This window comes from Phodopus roborovskii, unplaced genomic scaffold, assembly GCF_943737965.1.
Source record: "Phodopus roborovskii unplaced genomic scaffold, PHOROB, whole genome shotgun sequence".
NCBI classification, from domain to species: Eukaryota; Metazoa; Chordata; class Mammalia; order Rodentia; family Cricetidae; genus Phodopus; species Phodopus roborovskii.
This window is the reverse complement of record NW_026126461.1, coordinates 9527826-9547265: the sequence shown is the minus strand read 5'-3', so window position 1 is coordinate 9547265 and position 19440 is coordinate 9527826. Positions and strand designations below refer to the sequence as shown.

Here is a 19440-nt window from a genome sequence, read left to right as displayed (position 1 = left end):
CACTGTTAGCTGTACTGATGATACGTAACTATTAAGATAATCTTGAAAGCGTCCCACCCCAAAATGCTTCAACAAGAGATTCTGAGAAACATCAAAGCACCAACCCAGGGTTAATTGCTTTTCATCACTTTCTGAAGAATGTGGCAACACACAGTCAAGTTCTCAAAAAGAGGCACTGAAGACTGGCAAAGAGAAAACAAAGCACAGGGCTTGTATAACAGGCAGGGGAACCTGTGAGCGAGTGCCAATGCAAGATTAGGCATTTACACAATCTTCTCAATTATGAAAAAGCACCTGTTCAGTAAAATCATGTTACCTTCCCATGCACAGCTTTTTACATAAGGCACTAAGAATGCTAACATCTACCAATGACTTTTAATAAAGCTGTTTCAACAAATAAGTGTAGTCTTTTACACCGAATTCTAGGAACACGAATCAAAACACGATTCTCAGCGTTGATGGATATAAAGGTAGAGTAAGAATGCAAAGTGAGACAGGTTTATCAGTGAAGGAAAACAGGAGCCAAATACTTGGGACACAGGAGAGCATAAGAACATGAAGTGGCCCCATAGTGCGTCTTGAGGCTTTGGCTGTCACAGCATGGACTGACCATCTCTTCAGAAGATCTTCTACAGTAGCAAAAGGCAAAATGTTTTTTTATGTCAAATTAAGCATGGCTGAGTAGAGGCAGAGGAGATTCAGAAGTGGGAAGAGAATGCTTTTATCAGAGAGAGAGAAAAAAAGCAAAGACTTTCATAACTGCAATATTTGTTTCATAATGTTTAAAAATCTGAATTAGGAGTCAGGTCCTATGCCAGGTGGTTGTGGCAAGCAGGGTTGCAGGACATGCCAAACATCAGATCTGATTTGAACTCAGAGAGGAACAATGTATTATATAACCACATAAAGAGCCTGGACCTAATCATGAGTTTGCTGTGTAGTGTCCTGACCTATACCACAGTTAATTTTAAGGCGTGATGCAAACACTTTGTGAATAGTAGGGAAGTACAGAGTAGGAAAATATTTTAGTTTGGGATATACTGGAAAACATGCCAATGTTTTTTCTCTCCTGTGTACTGTAATAGGCTTTGCTGGGTTAGAGGGGAGTGGCACATAGCTTCAGCTATCAGGCTTGGATCTGCAAACAACCCCTGGCACACCAGCGGATGCTATGAAGCTTTGAAATAAATAGCATGATCTATCACACTGGCTTGTCAAAACAGGAGAAATGGCTGGAAATGGATGCTGCAGTGAATCGCAAGTAACTCATGGTAAAGTTTTAAGCATAAGGTGATGTGCTTAAAATTGTGCCTTTGAAAGTTAGCTTTAGAAGTAAGGGCATAATAATTAACGATGTCTAGGTCGATGAACAGGTGGATAAGTCATTCCCCAAAGCACATGTTTTAGATAGTCTTGGGATGCTTGGTTTCAGGTATATTTCATTCTCTTCTTACTTGTGTTTGGGCATTTAGTTGTCATCATTCTGTCCTTGGTAGCCAACTCCAGGAAGTCAAGGATGGACTCTAATGGGAATCTTAAATATATACCAAAATGGGTATTTGATTGCTTTTATCAGATTCTTGGAGCCCAACCACTTCAACTACACACCTCTCATTTATTTTTGTCATGTATCACCTATCTTCCAGTCTCTAAAAGGACAGCATTTTCACTCTTATATGCAATGTATGCATGCCACAGCCTCTTCTTACCATAAAGTAGTACTGACAGTGATTTAAGATGACTTTACTAACTGCTTTCATTTAAGATTGGGCACATGTCCTTGTTCCTGCAGCTCTTAGTCCAGTAGGCCACCAACATGCAATGGCATTAAGTGCTCTTGAAGATGAATGGTATTAATGGTGATAAAAGTATGCAATATGAAAATGCAAGAATTGTGTTGGGGTTAAATGCTAATTTCATAAAATACTGGAACTACTGTATAAATAACTTTAATCTGGCTGTGAATGACCCCAGCATCACTGGACCTTACTTGACTAAGTGGACAATCTGCAAGGAGCACTATGTACACACTGGTTTGGGTCCATCCCCACCACTTATAACATCAAAATACTAGTCAATATGGCTAGAGGTTTATCAAAGCACAGAGGCAGTATAAATATATAGAATGTATTTATTGAAGGTCCACTTTTGGGAATTCTCAATACAGGAGAGTTAGTATCTAAAGAAATTGATTCTAGCACTATGAGGAGCTTGGCTTTTAGTAGCAAATGTCTGGGAAGCATTTTAATTCCACGCATGACAGCTTTGAGGTTGTTAAGACTGCCCAGAGAAGACTTCAATGTTAGGTATCTTGTGTTAATCAGATTCTAGGGTGGGGAAAGGAAATGAGTTCATGTTCTTTTTTTCACATATTGGATCAGGTAATGAATACTTCCCTTTCCAACGTAACTGCCTTATTATTTGACGGTTAAAGGTTACACCCTTAAAGACTAACGGAGTAGAATTACAAAAGTCAGCTAGGAATACTTATGAAGACGGATCTGATACTGACTGCTCTGATCACTGCCCTAAGATGTGCAAGAGTCAGAACCTTCCAACTGCACTGCAATCAATCCTTATCATTTTCTCATTTGGTAGAACAGTTCAGGTGGAGGTCAGACATTAGGCCCAACACTAAGGCCAATTTTCCTCTAATTATTAAAATAGGAACATTTAAAATCCTCACCAAAGAAATGGTATGATAAAATGTATTCAGGTTTTATCTTTAACTTGACATTTTCAATCACAGAGAAAAAAAAATGTGCCTCAGATTTCATTCACTCTTTACTCAAGAGATGGTTTAGTGTGTGACAGGCTAAATGTTGCAGAATTATGGTTTAAATAAGGTATGTAGTAAAAATCTTTTACCTATGACCATGGGCACCATCCCCATGTGACCCGTGCTAAACTCAGATGGCAAATAACATGGTTCAGATTGATGGCTGGCTTTTAAAATGCTGAATTTGATAATATAATAGAGGAAACAATGTTTTTAAAATAATGTGAATATGCATTAGTTGTACGTCCTAATAGCCTTAACACTGCCCATTGTTTTAAACAAGGTGCCACAAGAAAATGAAATCATCCTCCGGAGGCTTTCAAATGACATTCTTTCCTAATGAAATTTAAAACTTTTATAACAAATTATATTATTCGCCAAGGAACACTTGCATTTATTGCAAAAACCATAAATGTGTAGCCTCATATTATGTCAGAGATTAAACAAACTACTGATAGAAAAATTAAGCATTGCTATTAAAATTATATCAGTAAATCACTAAAAGAATCTTACACCATTCCAAGAAAGAGGTTGATGCTAGTGGTCAGAGCTGCAGTCATATGATCTTATTAACAAGCATTTAAAAGGGTACTCACTCATCCGTGCCACAGAAGGGCCAACAGAGCTACACAAAACTCAAGCTTGATAAAATTTAAACACAGGAATAGGATGCAACTTCATTCTAACAGGGCTCCTTACATTTCATCCTAACTTAAAAAAAAAAAAAAAGACTGGATAAAATCAGTACGTTTCAAACAAGTATGGAGATTATTTCCTCTATACTTGTCAGTTCCTACAAGCTGAGTAAATATGCTTTGTACCTGACAGATTCATTATTTATCAGAAGTGCTGTGCACAACCATGATTAGTAAACACAATTGGGGAAAATTTACAACAAAGTAAGGAAGAAAACATGAATAGGTTACAATGGAAGCAACCTAGATGCCCCTCAACTGAAGAATGGATAAAGAAAATGTGGTCCATTTCCACAATGGAGTGCTACTCAGTGGAGGGAGGGGGAAAAATGGAATCTTGAAATTCACAGGCAAATGGATGGAACTTAAGAAACCATCCTGAATGAGGTAACCCAGTCACAAAAAGAGGAACATGGTATGTACTCGCTCATATATAAATTTAGACACAGAGCAAAGGATCACCAGCCTATGGTTCACACCGCCAGAGAAACTAGGATACAAGGAGGATTCTAAGAGATTCATACAAGGTCCCTCACAGAAGGTGAAAGGAACAAGATCTCCTGAGCATATTGGGAATGGGGGGCAGTGAGTGGAGAGGGAACTAGGAGAAAGAGAAGGGGGAGGAGAAGAGAACATGTGGGACCAGGAAGATTGAATCAGGAGATGAATAGAAGAGAGCGGGATAAAAGGAGATACCAAAATAGAGGGAACCATTATAGGTTAAAGAGAAAACTGACTCTAGACACATGTGCAGAGACCTACAAGGGTGACCCCAACTAACAATCTGAGCAGCAGTGGAGAGGCTACCATAAATGCCCTTCCCTGATAATGAGATTGATAACTAACTTACCTAGCATCATAGAGCCCTCATCTAGTAGCTGATGGAGACAGAAGCAGACACCCACAGCTAAACACTAAGCCGAACTCCTGGAATCCAGTTTGCAGATAGGGAGGAGTGATAAGAAAAGAGGTCAAGATCAGGCTTCAGAAACCCACAGAGACAGCTGACCTGAACAAGGGGGAGCTCATGGACCCCCAGACTGGGAGCTGGGAAACCAGCATTATACCTAGACTCAGACCCCCTAAATGTGGGTCTCAGTTAGAAGGCCTGGGCAGTCTAAGGGACCTCTGACAGTGGAACTAGGATGTATCCCTGGTGCACAAAAGAACTTTAGAAGCACATTGCCCATGGAGGGATACTCCCTTAAAGAAAATCCATCTCTTTCCCCCAGCAAGCCACCAACTCTTAATAGTCTCTTCAGAAGAGAGAAGTAGGGTTTTCTTGGTGGTTATAGATAGTAAATATGAGAAAAGTGATCTATACTGTGGTTATTAAAACTGAGATGACTGAGCATGGAAAATCTGCTTATCTGTCTTTCTATCCAACTGGATTATATTCTTCTAGGGTACAGACTAAGAATATCATTAAAAAGCAAGACTCAGGAGCAGATCTACTTTGCTTTTCTTCTTGGTTTAACCTCCGCATGCCCTAGTTTCTGCCTTTCTAAAATGTGATTACAAATAGGCTGTTGTAAGGATGAATTGAATTCATACATCTAAGACACCTAGCCTTATATCGTTGTCTGTTATTATCATCTCATCCACTCCAAAGGTGAAAACTCAGCCCGACAAATCCCTTATTTTAACCTAGGAATTCTACATCCAAGCATATGACTGGAATGTGTCTTAAGGATGATCTCAAAAATTAAGTGAAAGTTGATTTTAGCAACCAGGCCAAAATTCAATGAATCATGAAAATATAGACCTCTGTATTGAATGTCAACCCAACGCAGAACTATTTCATAGCATATAGAGGCTTTCAATGGCTGAACCAGTCTTCCATATGCTTGTACACAGTAATGTGATAAAATCTGCCAGCTAAAGCTGGAAAGAAATAAAGAAAGTTTTCATTGATTGCTCAGTAAGTCTAGTTTCCAGAAGGCAACTTGCGATTTTATTTCTACTCTATTAATGCTATCTCAGTACAAACATTAAACTGCTCATGTCAGAAACTAAGCAATGTTAAGAATAAATATGAGAACATTTGTTTCGATCACCAAGCTGAATATTTTCATTCTGTAATTCATGTGCCTCATATACACACTAATGAAGATTAATGAAATTGGTCAGAGATTTGAGAATCCGCAAACTCTATGATAAGATACTATCAAAAATTTACAGTTCACTAATGTGTGAAAATCTGCTCCTTTCTACATTGTTCAAGAATATACATTGTGCACTGAGATATCCATTCCGCCCGCACCTGTTGCACGACCAGCCTAGGCGTGGATCCTTGGGATGGAAACTTGTGGATCATTGTTTTCTCGTGTAAGAGACTTCTCCCAGAATAAAACAGATAACCCATATTTTATCCTCGGCCTGTGTATCTTAATCTGTCCATCATTAACCTTGCACGAGGCAACCAGACCAACAAAGGGAAACATATACTCACTCTTATTTGTGGATCCTTTGCCCTGAATCTTTAGGTTAGAGTGGATAACTCAGAGTAACACAGAAACACCGTGGTGGGAGGGGGAGAGAAGGAACTATAGAGAGGCGGATGACAGGTGCTATGAAGGGAGAAAGGGAAATATGGGGGAAATATGTAGTATAAGAGTATAAGAGAGTAAAGCGGGAGGGGGATGTAAATAATGCTAAGGCCGTTTGAAAGGGCTACCAGGGAAACCTGCTATTTCATGAACTTCCTTTAAAAAGATACCTGGAGGACTGCTACAAAATAACACTTTCGGGATATGACAGGCATGTTGAACCCATGACTTCTCAAAAGCTATGGCTGCCTACCCTAGATCTGCACAAGACCACACCAGTCAACCTTCTCACATGGATCAGAAAAGGTCTTAGGAAGTTCCACTCCCTATTTAAGGCGCTAAAGGCAGTTGGTGGCTGCTGAGGGAAGGTCCAGAGATAAGGTCCTATGATAGCTGCCCAGGCTCCATTGTCAGACCTACACCCATGTGCATATGGGCAATGGTAAATGGGTTCAATAAGTTTTACACACACACACACACACACACACACACACACACACACACACACACACTATAGAAGAGGAGGAGGACATGAATTTGAGGGGGTATGGGAACATAAGAAGAGTTACAGGGGAGGTCAGATATGATCAAAATGTATGTATGAAATCTTCAAAGAACAAAAACTCTCACTGATTCTCACAAAGAAGAATATTCACTCGAAGTTCTGATTAATCTAAAACAATATCTGTGCTTACTTGGGGGATTATTAGTCTAATATACTAATGCATCAGTGATAGTAATGATAATTATTAAAGCACTGTTGCATTTATTCAATATTTTGTACGTGCCACACACTGTTCAAAACTTTTTCCATGTATAATCTTATCTGAGTCTCACGTCCCCTTGGAAGTTTGCAATCCTCATTCTACAGATGAGCTTAGAGAATTAAAAGAAAAAAAGAAAGATGTCAAGGTATCAGGGTAGGTAGTAGGGCTGGAACTTAAAGGCAGGCAGGCAGAATCCACCCGAGTCTGCCCCATCGCATGACCTTTGTTAGCTGGCTTTCAAATTTTATTTGGGCCAAATGCAGACTTTGGTGGAAGTGGGGAGTTTTATTGGGTAAGTATTCTAGAGACACAGACATCATACAGCATATAAACTCTGTTCTGAAGGTTGCTAAGACCAATGATATCTGGTCCTTAATGAAGTAGAAAACCCTGCATAACACAGACACTTGGATGCAGAGATATGTGTAAACATCTGTCGCTGTGATTGCCTTAATAAGAAGCTAAATGGCCAATAGCTAGGCCGGAGGTATACGTGGGACTTCCTGACAGAGAGAGCTCTGGGAAGAAGAAAGGGAGAGTCACCAGCCAGATGCAGAGGAAGCAGGACAAGCAGGAGGAAAAGTAAAAGCCATGAGCCATGTGGCAGCACACAGATTATTAGAAATGGGTTTATTCAAATTATAAGAGCTAGTTGGAAATAAGCCTAAGCTAAGGTCAAGCTTTCACAATTAATAATTCTCCATGTTGTTATTTGGGAGTTGGCTGGAGGGACGGAGAAAGACTTGTTACATATAATCCTGACAAAGTTGAATGTCTATAAACAGTATTGCTTAGAAAGCCTTAAATCCCTTATCATACAGCATCACACACATTTTGAGCTAATATAGTACTAACTGCACCTGTGAACCCTCAAGTCAGCTGGATGGGATCCATCCCTGTATTGCAGTCCCAACACATAGGGAAGAGAACAAACTATTCATTTGCTGAACACATCACTGTTACGGGCTGTACAGATACCAAGAAACCAGACTCATAGAACAGGGTTCTGAGTACACGCCTTTAGCTTCCGAGCAGCGAGAGACTAGAAATCTCAAGAAAGGCTACACAACTGGACAAGGAGATTTCAACCAAGCCAAAATCAATTGAAATTAGGGCAATGAATGGTGCACATTGGAAACCACAATGTTCAAGTCTTAAATCCAGGCTCTGGGACCTCACTCAATAGGTTAACATCTCTTGGCTTCAGTTCCTCCTGAAAATTAGTATGCCTTAAAGATATCTGAAATTGCTCTGTGTTATGAAGTGACAAAATAGCCCTGCATTTTTGCTTCAGATACAGCACCATATAAAAAGTTACTTTCTTCTTTGCAGCTAATACAATTCCATCTACCAAATTAGGCACTTAAAGAGACAGTTAATTCTAGACCATTAAGGCCATTATCTGCTCTGAGTGGGATAAAGACAGGGCAAGAGAGAAACAACAGCATTGTCCATCACGTTTATTCTCCTTGCCAATACTCTGAGAAGCACACACACACGCAATAGACGAATACAGAGTGTATGTAGCTGTCATACGTGGAAAACTTCCTCCTTTCTTTTGGAAAAAAATGGAAGCTTGCTGCAGATTCCAGCTTCCTCTGGCTTATACAATGCAATGCCTCCAGAACAAGCTTTGTTACTGCACGGTGCATCTTATAACAGCAAGAGGGAGAGGACGAGGAAAAGGGCGGTTATGAACAGACTTAACTGAATGTGAACTTTACTATTTTGCACTCCGTTTTAAAGATTTTGGAGTTAGAATAGTGAAATACCATTAAAACAAGCTGTATCAGAAAGAAAATGCACATACAGTTCTTTCAATAGTTGGGAGCTATGCTGCCCAACACTCAGTGACTTATTAAATTTAGTGACATTTACCCACACTCATACAAGAAAGAAAAACCTCCCAGCTGAGGTCTTCAGGGATGATTTCTTCTCCGAAGCACTGCCTCATGACTAGTTCCGAGAATAGCAAGTGACAGCAAAAAATGTTATTTCCTACTTTTTTTTTAAGATTTTGTTCTTGGAAAAATGAAATCTTCAGAAAAACAAACTTCTCTTTTAAAAGTGTGTGTGTTATGTGACATACTACATGTATTTATGGTACCTGGTACCTGGAGAGACCACAAGAGGGTATAGGATCCCCTGGCACATATGTATGCTAAGAGCCCAACCCGGGTCCTCTTCAAGAGTAGTATGTGCTCTTAACCACTGAAACGTCTCTACAGTCCCCGGATGCTGATTTTTTCTCTGCCCCTTACGATGATAAAAGGTGACGGTGCTATTTCACACTAGGAATTAAAAGGCAAGTGAAAGGAATTGAGTTTCACCAGAGGTTTTCTTTCTTTCTTTCTTTCTTTCTTTCTTTCTTTCTTTCTTTCTTTCTTTTTTTTGCACACATCTGTGTTTCTTGACACAGAGGTTCACACAGACCCTCGTACGTCACAAGATAGGTAGTGGCATAATAAACTGCATTGCATGTCTTGGACACCCAACTCAAAGATACCATCTCATTTCTTCTTTGGTGGGACACAGAGGTTTTTCTTAAATATCTTAGATAATTCTCAAGCAAGAAGCATCCTCAGGTCATCTCTCGAGAAACGCAGTTTTATTAGATGAATTTGGAACCAGTTAGAGGCTGTTAAAATATGAGGAGTTAAAAGTTTAGGCTCCACTTAACACCTCACACAGACCATTAGGCCGGTCCCAGTGGACAACACTTGAAACTTCCATGTGAGCAAAGGTACTGCATGCTAATTTTTTCAATTATAAATAAAAATCAGCTGGGTGTTGAATAATTCATGGCTCCCTGCAAAGCTGAATTTGAAAACATCAAGCTGGCAGCCTGTACCATCCAAACCCACTCATGGACAGCTGCCATGCATGCATATCCCTTACTTTTTTTTTTTTTTTTTTTGGAAGAATCTCTCCACATGCTTTATTACTTGGCTTTCCACATTAGCAAGTCACATGCAACACGATCAATATCACAGAGGCCACAGCATAATTAAAGACAAAGACAGGCATCTACAGCTTGCCAGTACAGAAACCTGAAGGGAATAAGGCATTGCTCTCTAATTTATGGGAGTCAAATCCTGGCCAGAAATAAAGATAAATCTGATAATTATTGACTTACTGGAGGTCCCTTCAGAAATACGTACTCGATTTCCAATTATGACAGCAGTTGATAACGGTAACTTAAGAAATCAGTCATAAAATGGTTATATTTTACAAATCAGTAGGATGAAAATGTTGAGAGGACTTGCTTCCTGTGAGAACACGTTAATTACACGAGAAGATAGTGTAAGCATATATACACTCGGATTCATAGGTGAGGGTTTGAAATTTCAACCTCCTCTCATTGAGCCAAGGAGAAAATGTTGGCTTGTTACTCCGAATTTCACATACCATTCTTTCCAAAATGACTCATGTGTGGTCCTACTTTGGATCCAGTCACTGAAATAAACACTGAATTTATGGAGTACAGGACCAACACAAAAATTCAAATTAAAATATTTTCCAAAGAAATGTGGTATTTGAGAACTCAAATCCGAGTCATACCTGTTCCAGTAAGTCCTTTTAATTGGTGGGTGTCAGTACCTACAGTTTTTATTCCCTTCAGATTTTTGCTAATGTGGACTGCAGTGTCTTGAGCTTAAAAGAAAGCCTGAACGCACCTCCTGAGTGTTCTGGCTCCCAGGGACCGTCACCAGGCTGCTGTGGGGAGGAACCTCTGCTCTCGGCTGGCCTCAGAGTGGACTCTAGTCTGTGGAATTTGTGGATTCTGTCCCTGACCAGGATAGCATTGCCCCTTTCCTCACGCTCTGAACCCTCTCTGGCATCAGACCGGCCCAGGTCCTTTTTCTGGACTACATTTGCGATCTCAGCTACAGGGTCTGAACCGGACTCTGTCTTTTCTGCAGGGTTATATCTGTGCACATGGACCATACTGTCCCTCTCTCCTAGCAGCTTGGAGAGCAGTGAATAGAAATCACCTGTGGGGACAAAAGAAATAGAAGCAGAGTGTTTACAAGACAGTAACACTTAAAATTTGGTTCCTTAGAAACCTCTTGATTGGGACAGTGAGTGAAAAGCAAGGTTGTTCTTAGACTTTCACAGAGAGGAGGGATGGACAGACAGAGGGACGGGAGGGACAGAAGAGGGAACAGAGAGAATGGAAGAGGGAAGTCAACACTGGGAGCATATTCTCACATTTCATTCATATAACATCTTCCTGCTGCTTCAGACACACTGTGACCATTGAGTACAAATAAAACAAAATGATTCTCATGTGATTGCATCTATATTTTAATCACTGGTTTTCTCATAATAGTTTAACTGACATTGAAATTAAGCATTTAGGAATCCATCAGATTTCAAAAATAAAAATAGCCACAGCTGCATTAAAGAAGGCTTTATCATCAAAACCAAACAATTAAAATTTGTCTTAAAACCTGTTAAAGCTCAAGCTACATTACATTTTTTTCCAAGACTATGTGTGAAGCTTAACTATTCTATCGGATGTGTGTATATGTGACAAATGAAAAGCAAATCTTATGGTTTCCCTAGTAGCTAAGAGTAGTTCCTCTTAAGCAAGAAGTGAAATGGCTCCAGAAGAATTATTGTTTGAATCCTTTAGAAGCAGTTAGAAACAAAGAACATAAAAGGAAAAACCCTGAAAATCATTAGCTGAGTCATCATGTGTTTTTTATGAATATATTAAAGAACAGACTTGGGTAGGATTTTTTGGAAAAAAGTTATGCACAAATAGTTAGATACAATATCAAAGGAAAGCCCATACAATATTTTAATCATCATCACATCTGCTATGTAAATGGGAAACACACACGTGGTGCTCTGGCAACCCCTGGTTTTCCTGTTCTCAATCTATTCTACAGATTGGCTGCTAGGAAACCATGATTGTAGATTCTGATTACCTACATTTAAATACATCTATAGCCCTACTGTCCAACACTTATAAGCCTTTTCTTCAGGGCCATGAGAAGCCAAAAAGTCATAAATGGTTTAGCTATGATGCAAGCCATCAAAGACCATATCCTCACGATATTTGTGCAAGGGGATACAAAGTCTTTCCAAACTTACACTAACCCATTAGTCACAGTTAAAATAATTTGGCTTAACAATTTGAAGTAGATTTGAAATTCTGGCCCATAAAATCATCTTATCCTAAGTGAAGTCTTCAATCAGAAAACAAAACAATTCCTAACTAATGGGACAATCTCTTCAAAACAAAACAAAACAAAACAAATCATGAGTCAACGAAATTGGTTAGGTCACAGTCACACTCTGTCTTACAGAAGAAAGTTCATCCACTTCAGCTAAACTCTTCTCTCTCACAAAGCATAAACACTTCATCATGCTTGAGTAATGAGACATTTCGCAAAGAAAATAAAATACAATGCTATTTCAAGAAGAGCTAAAACACATCATTTCAAACGTGAATTGGTGTCATCAGGGCCATCAGAAAGGAGGAACACACAGCCCAGGCTGAGTACTTTGCATAGCCCTTCAGCTTCACCCAAGTCTAAGAGCGGTCATAAAATACAAGTGCGGAATAGTGTTGTCCCTTTGAAAGAGTCGTTTAAAATCATCTCTGGGTTAGGAAAGCAAAATATTAAAGCAATGCAATAGGCTTGGCTGCACTGATGTGTGAAACTCAACACCAGAGACCACTAGATGGCTGTCTCCCTATCTCCCAGTTTTATTTTTTATGCAGTAAACTGACCAGTCATTCTCCTTCTTCCTTTCTCTTTCTCTCCCTCTCTCCTAGCAGCTCCTGGATAGGTGGAATCTTGAAGTGGTTACCGTTTTTCTTAGGCACATTAAGATCTCAACTTTGGTTTGGTGTGATGAGACATTAGATGGAGTCGGACATAAACAGAAGAAATTGGCTGGAAAAGATTTTCTCCTATTGTGTAAGCTGTCTCTTCTGCAGATGGTCTCTTTTGCTGAGCAGAAATGGCTTAATTGCACACACCCCAGTTGTCAATTCCTGCTATTATTTCTCTAGCTGCTGGAGTCCTTTTCAGAATGTCCTGGCCTATATCTATACATTGAAGTGTTTTGCTCAAGCTTTCCTTTGTCATTTTAAGAACCTTCCATTAAGGTCTCTGGTTTATTTTCAATTGATCTGGGTAACACACAAGGGCCTAATTTAATTCTTTTACATATTGGCATCCAGCTTTCCCAACACCATTTCCAATGCTTGCTTTTGACGCCTTTGTGTCAAAAAGTGGCTGTTTAAAGAGGGGATATGGCTAAGGAGATGGAAGGAAGGGAAGCGTTGAGGGGTAGGGTTAAGTAAAACTCAGGTTACATGAGAAGGCTGCATGGAAACTCACTATTTTATAAGCTAACTAAGAAATGAAACTTTTACAGGAGTTTGAACTGAGATAGCGTGCAGAAGTAGAAATTTCTGCTCCCAGGAGTCACAGAGTATTGCACAAAAGTCTCCCCATGAGCTCTTTATCAGGGAGGCTCTTAGAGTACCCACAGCAATAAAGGCTCCTGTCCTGCTCTTGGTTACTCCCCGAACTGGATGCTAAGACCCTAAGCCACCGTTCACTTTTGTTACGTGACACAGAGAAACGAAGCTGGCACTGAGCCGGAGAGCTAGGCCTTCTCCTCAGGCCAGTGCCACGTGGTGGAGTTGGTGGTGTGAGTCGAGGATCCCTACCTGGAAGAGGGTGGTAAGTCTGACAGGCTGAGAAGAAAGTATTAAGCAGGCTGCTGTGGGAGCAGTGACACACCCACACACACAGATCATCGATGCTGTCAGTGGGCAGTGGTTAATGTAGACACTTATCACAGCTGGTCAACATGTGCATGATTGTGATTGCTCACTGTTCACCGTAAATGGGTCATCTGCATCACTTGCTCCGTGGTTCAGGGGTCATTACAGAAGAGGCAGAAGACAGAATTCGAGAGCCAGAAAATGGGGTGGGCTGCTGTGAAATGCTGTCTTGTGGGCCTGACCATTGCACTCACGAACTCAGAGCAACTGTGGCTACTTACTGCAAAAGACGGAACCCCTAGCATTACACCGTGGATGAGGAGGGGCTCGTGATGCTCAATGTGGAGATGAGGAGCTATTGGCAAGTACTGGCATGGGGAAGAGACAATTTACTTCAGTGATGTGGCCTTTGCTGTGTCAGCCATGTCCCAATCGATAACACCACACCTATGATCACGTAACCATCCTAATTAGACCCAGTGGCTCTTTATAAAACATGAGAATATGAGTAACAGGGGACGGGGAGTTGGTGAGGGGGGCGTTGCTGGGAAGAAGTGAGATGGAATAAATATGTTAAAGTAAATTATATTCATGTGTAAAACAGTCAATGGATACACTAAAAACATTTAAAATTGGGTTTTAATTTGGCTCTGGGTTTTAAAATTGGGCTCTGCTGTTGGGTTACTTCTGGGTCTTCTATTCCATTGGTCTACAAGTCTGTAAAGTCCACATATAAAGAGCCAGCAATGCCCCCTTAGGTCTTGATGAGGTTGAAGATTAAACTATCACAACTATTATTCTCTCTTCCTAGTTAGATATATAGGTACTAGACTTACGTTTTCCAGCTTAGGACAACTCTATTGTAAACTCCATTATGCCCTCACCCTAGGACTAGATATGTAGGTCATTTTGTTCTTGATTTTCCTTTTCTTAGAACACACTTGTTATTCACTGTTTTGTATATAGTTTTGTATTAAGACTAAATCTTTTCTTTAGACTAAAAGGGGAATTGTAGTGAGATAGGACTTCTGTGGCACTGACCACGCCCATTGGGGGGTGGAGCCATGGGCGGAGTGACCTGGGGAAGGAGTTCGGAGAGAGAGCGAGGAAAAGCTCTCTTGCTGGTGTGACTCGGACAGGAGAGGATCGGGTTGAATTTCCTGGTGTTCATCTGTCTAGGTTGTAAGTTATTTCTCCCTGAATAAACATCTATTCGGCCTATTTGTTTGTCCTGATCCTTATTTAACCGCGTTATCACCTCACTGAAGGCTTTGGTTGTCATGGAGGAGAGACTGGGTGGAGGCCCTCTTCTGATGCATGCTGTTGAATTTGTTCCCCCTCTGCTGTCTGGTGATGGATGGAGCCACACCTCCTTGAAGCCCTCTGGGTTATATACCACAGACTCTTATCCCTCACACTCTAACATCTTTCTGCTTAAAATACAAGTTCCAACACAGCATGCACGCATCCACATTCATGAACCTACACATGTGCGCGCACACACTTTTTATTAATCTTAAAAGAACTCCTGTTCACAGTGGCCACAAGTCCCTTCTTAGGAATTTACTTCATAATCTCCCAATCTACATTATTTTTCTTTTCAATTGTTATTCCTCCTAGTTCAGAAGCCAGATTTACTTTGTAAATAACTAAATTCTAACTTTCTCTTTGTTCCAAACTGTTCATTTCATAACAGTAGAAATCTGTAAACTAACTAGTGTGCATCCATAGCATTATGTTATAAAAGGGAACTGAAGGATATGACCAGTCTCCGTGTTACCCAACAGTAGAAGACTATTCTGTTTTTCTCATCGGTTTTACCTACCACAGTCAACATAACCTCTCATACATGATCAAACTATACACAGTGTGCTTAGGTCTTACACATTTTAGATGTCTCTGGGAATGCAGAAATTATGATATAAACGTCAGTCACGAAATAACTTCTTTTTTCATCCACTCCCACATTCCTACTGCTCAGTGCAGTTCCTATCAGGGGAGTGCCCAATAAATGGCTCCAGGATTCTATGAGAGTAGCTCATGCAAGATGTTGCCCTTTGCTTCTGTATCAGCAGAGACAAATACTTTTCCTTGACAGTTTTATCCTGCAGAGGGGTCCCATTTATTCCTCCAACATCTGATAACACTTTGATTGTTATGATGTAATTTGACTGAGACAGTTTGATATTTGGGAAAAACAATTAGAGTAGCAACTAATGTGCTGAGAAAATGGGAGTGTACAGTCCACGCAAATGTAAACAACAATTAAACTCTAAGTTTCTAAGTTGTGTGCTTGCATAATCACCTAACGGAACAATAAGAAGTTTTCTATTTGGTAGGAACCATTTACTGTTCCTTGCTCCCTGGAAGGAATTCCTCTTGTTTACTTCCAAGAACATGATGAGAATAAATTAAATAAATGGAAACATACACTGAAAAAAAATAAAGACTGACCCATGAGGCCAGGTGTGGTGGTTCACACCTGTAATCCTACCACTCATTAGGTGCAGTCTGACAGATTACAGGTCTAGGTTAGCATGAGCTACACAGTGTTTCTGGACAGCCTGGGGTACACAATGATACTTTAAAAAAAAACATAAAAGAGGGAAAAATGAAAAATAGGAGAAGAAAAAAATTGCTGTGTGAGTTTCTTTTAAATAAAGATAATTGGATTAAAAAAAAACCCACATTGCCTTTAACTTTTAGAAAATATAAAATCTGAACTGTGGCAGATGATTCACCTTAAAAAAAAAATATGACCAGGAGCAGAGGCTGGAGAGATGTTTCAATAGTCACCAGGACTGGCTGCTCTTTCAGGGGCACAGGTTCAATTCCCAGCACCCATATTGGGGGCAGCCACCAATTGTATGTAACTCCAGTTCCAAGAGATTCAACACCTGCTCTGTCCCCCGTAGACACTGCATACACATGATCCACTCACATATGTGTAGGCAAAGCACGCAAATATATACAGTGAATAAGTAAAAATATAATGATTTAAAATGACTAAGAACTTTAGTAATTTTCTAGGATATAAATGATCATTTATTTATAGAAGTCACTGGTGTTTACTATCCATATCTGACTGTTCCCATTATTGCTCTGTGATTTCCAAGGAACACAGAGAGGAAATATGTAGTTCACTGGAAGTTTAAGCACTGACACGGCATTTCAAGTAACCCCAATAACAACATGAAACAAGTCAATAATTACATGTAAGATTAACTGATTAATGAGGATGATGCATGGAATGGAAAAAAGTATTTAAAAAATAATAGTTAAATATTTGGTTTTATGATTCTCTCATAACTGACTTTCTCTATTGATTAATTTCGATTTGGTTTATTGATTATTTACTTGTCATTAACTCACAACATTTATTCTTCAGCCTTGAGTAATAAGCATGAGATCATGATGCCCAACTCAAGGCTCACATATGAAATGGATCTTGTTACATGAGAACACAAGATAGGTGGGGAATATCAAATAAGAGAAGGCTTTTGCAATTACCATCATACAGATCTAGAAGGGAAGGCACAGGCAAGTGATAAATGATCATTCACATTTTGTTATTAAGGGAACTGATTCTAAACAGCGTCCTGTCAGTTTCCCAGAGGCTTGGGGGTATTTAGAACTGTGTTTGATAGATGAGTTCAATAAATAAAGACTTGTGAGTAACTCATAAATCACAACAAACTGATACATTTTAGCAAATGAGACCATATACAAGAACTGTAGTATATTTAAAACTGGGCCAAATATCATTGAAGGTCCCTGGAGTCAGCTAAGAAGATAATATTAAAATCACGTGAACTTTGTAAGGAGTTCAAATGAACAAGGCCGTTCAGCTACTACATCCGAGTGGGTCTCGCTCCTAGTTTACTAGAGCTTACTTGCAAAAGGTCTTTCAGTCTGCGGTTATGGCTCTCACTTGCTACCCTGTTTCTTGATTTTTGCTTATTTGATAAAACACACCAATGATAATTCATTTGTGTTAGCATACAACCACCGTGAAAATACCCTTTCACAGAAGGTGTCATTGTCTTTTAGCTGCCTGGGGTCACGGAGTATTTTTCCTCTACAAATTATCTTTGTCCTATCCTCCCTGCCTTGGGATTATAACTAGTCTTCTGACCTTTGAGTGGAAAGATTGATTATACAAAGGCACAAAGACTCCAGTGATAAGAGCTCTGAGCAAACGGAATAAAACTGTTTAATGTCCTATCTGCAGCAAAAGAAATGCTGTCCAGAAGACAATGCACTATTTTGAGGGTGTGCAGGTACTGTCCATTTGTGCTTCCAACTCTGTTTTGAGTTGTGGAAAACACTCACCACTACAAACAACATAATTTAGGAGCAACAGCCGTATTCTGAAATTTAAGGATAGCAATACTGAATCCCAATGCTTCTAAATACACTTGTATGGATTCTCACTTGAGACAGGTAAGCTACATTTCTAAATAATGCTGACAGAAACATCAGGCTGTGCCTCTGGTGCAGCAAACAAGTGTGAGGCGCAATGAGGGAAACTTAGAAAACATGCATTAGTCTTCTACAAGTGTCAGCGGAGATGTGAGAGGTCTCTGAGTGTGTCCACATCTGGTCTGGATGATCTCAGCATCACTTTCTTTCACACAGCTCGCGAGTACTCATTTCCTTCACCCAGAATCGCTACACTCATATATAATAACTCATTGTTTAATCTATTGTACTTATAGGCACTAGTTCACTTATTTACTGTGAACTTATTAGAGGTTATCACTTACTATTTATTGTACTCATATATGCAGGTAATTTCTCACAATGGTTTAAGGGATAGTGATAGTTCTATTTTTATGCATGCAACCATGTTAGTTTGTTCACATATAAGCACATATAGAGAGGAATGAGATATTTAAAAATCAGTAGAAGTATAACTAATTATGCAGCCATTAAAAATATTTGTTGCAGGTTGGGTATGTACCTTAGTAATTAATACTTCATTAACACTACCTGGGTTGAATTCTCAAAACAGAAAAAAAATTTACTCTTGCCAACAGTTTTATTATATTAAGAAATAATCAAAATGATATAGTTTTTAAAAGAGTTTATAAATTATATATATATGCATATATATAATGATCTAATATAAATATTCTCTATATAATGTCTATATACACATGCATACCCATTTAAAATATATGTGTATTATATATTTCATATACAGGTATTTCTTTGTATTATCAAACTTTTGTTTATTTACAGTTTGTATAGTTATATTCTATAATGAACTGTGTTTAAAAGCTCAAAGCAACCATTATTCAGAAGATCCTGTAGACTTGTAGAACACCTTGTTAAGATGTTTTCAGGTGTTGCATTATCTAAGACAATTTGAAGGGTAAGACTGTTATGTAATAGTGGCTCTTCGGTGTTTCAGAAATGACACCTTCTGAGACAGAGTCTGAGGTATGCTTACAAAGGATGCTGGGGAAGGCCAGTGTGCTAAGAGAAAGCACAGATGTCACACCACACCCCCTGGCATCATGTGACTCAATTGTCAACTGATTTTTCGTCAAAATTAATGTTCTGGGAACAAAATTAACAGCTAGAAATTTTAGTGGTAAAAATTTCAAAGAAAAGAAAGAAAAAACTAGATGAACCCATGTTAAAAAGATAGTTGAGTTTAATCAGCTAGTTTTTTCCATGTTGGAGACTTATTCTGATTGGCTAGCCTAGATGACCCGCAAGCCCCAGGGACCCTCCTATCTCCACCCATTCAGTGCTAGGGTTAGAAGCATGCCACTGCACCCACTTTTATGTGGGTGCTAGTATCCAAATTCAGACCTTCATGCTTGTATGGCAAGAACTTAACCCACTAAGCCATCTCCCCAGTCCCTGCAGATACACACACACACAC

General features: G+C 39.4%; 1 protein-coding gene across 9 annotated transcripts in view; it reads right to left on the bottom strand.

Moving 5' to 3' along the window:
* The window catches only part of Pam (peptidylglycine alpha-amidating monooxygenase), a 256160-nt gene that overhangs the window by 34115 nt on the left and 202605 nt on the right, over positions 1-19440 (bottom strand). For 5 of the 9 annotated variants that reach the window (XM_051190860.1, XM_051190861.1, XM_051190863.1 and 2 more), the window contains exon 15: positions 10468-10785. The exons of the other annotated variants lie outside the window; for them this stretch is intronic. In XM_051190860.1, coding sequence (XP_051046817.1) covers positions 10468-10785 — 318 coding nt within the window. The remainder of the gene's footprint in view (positions 1-10467; positions 10786-19440) is intronic. 9 annotated transcript variants of the gene reach the window in all.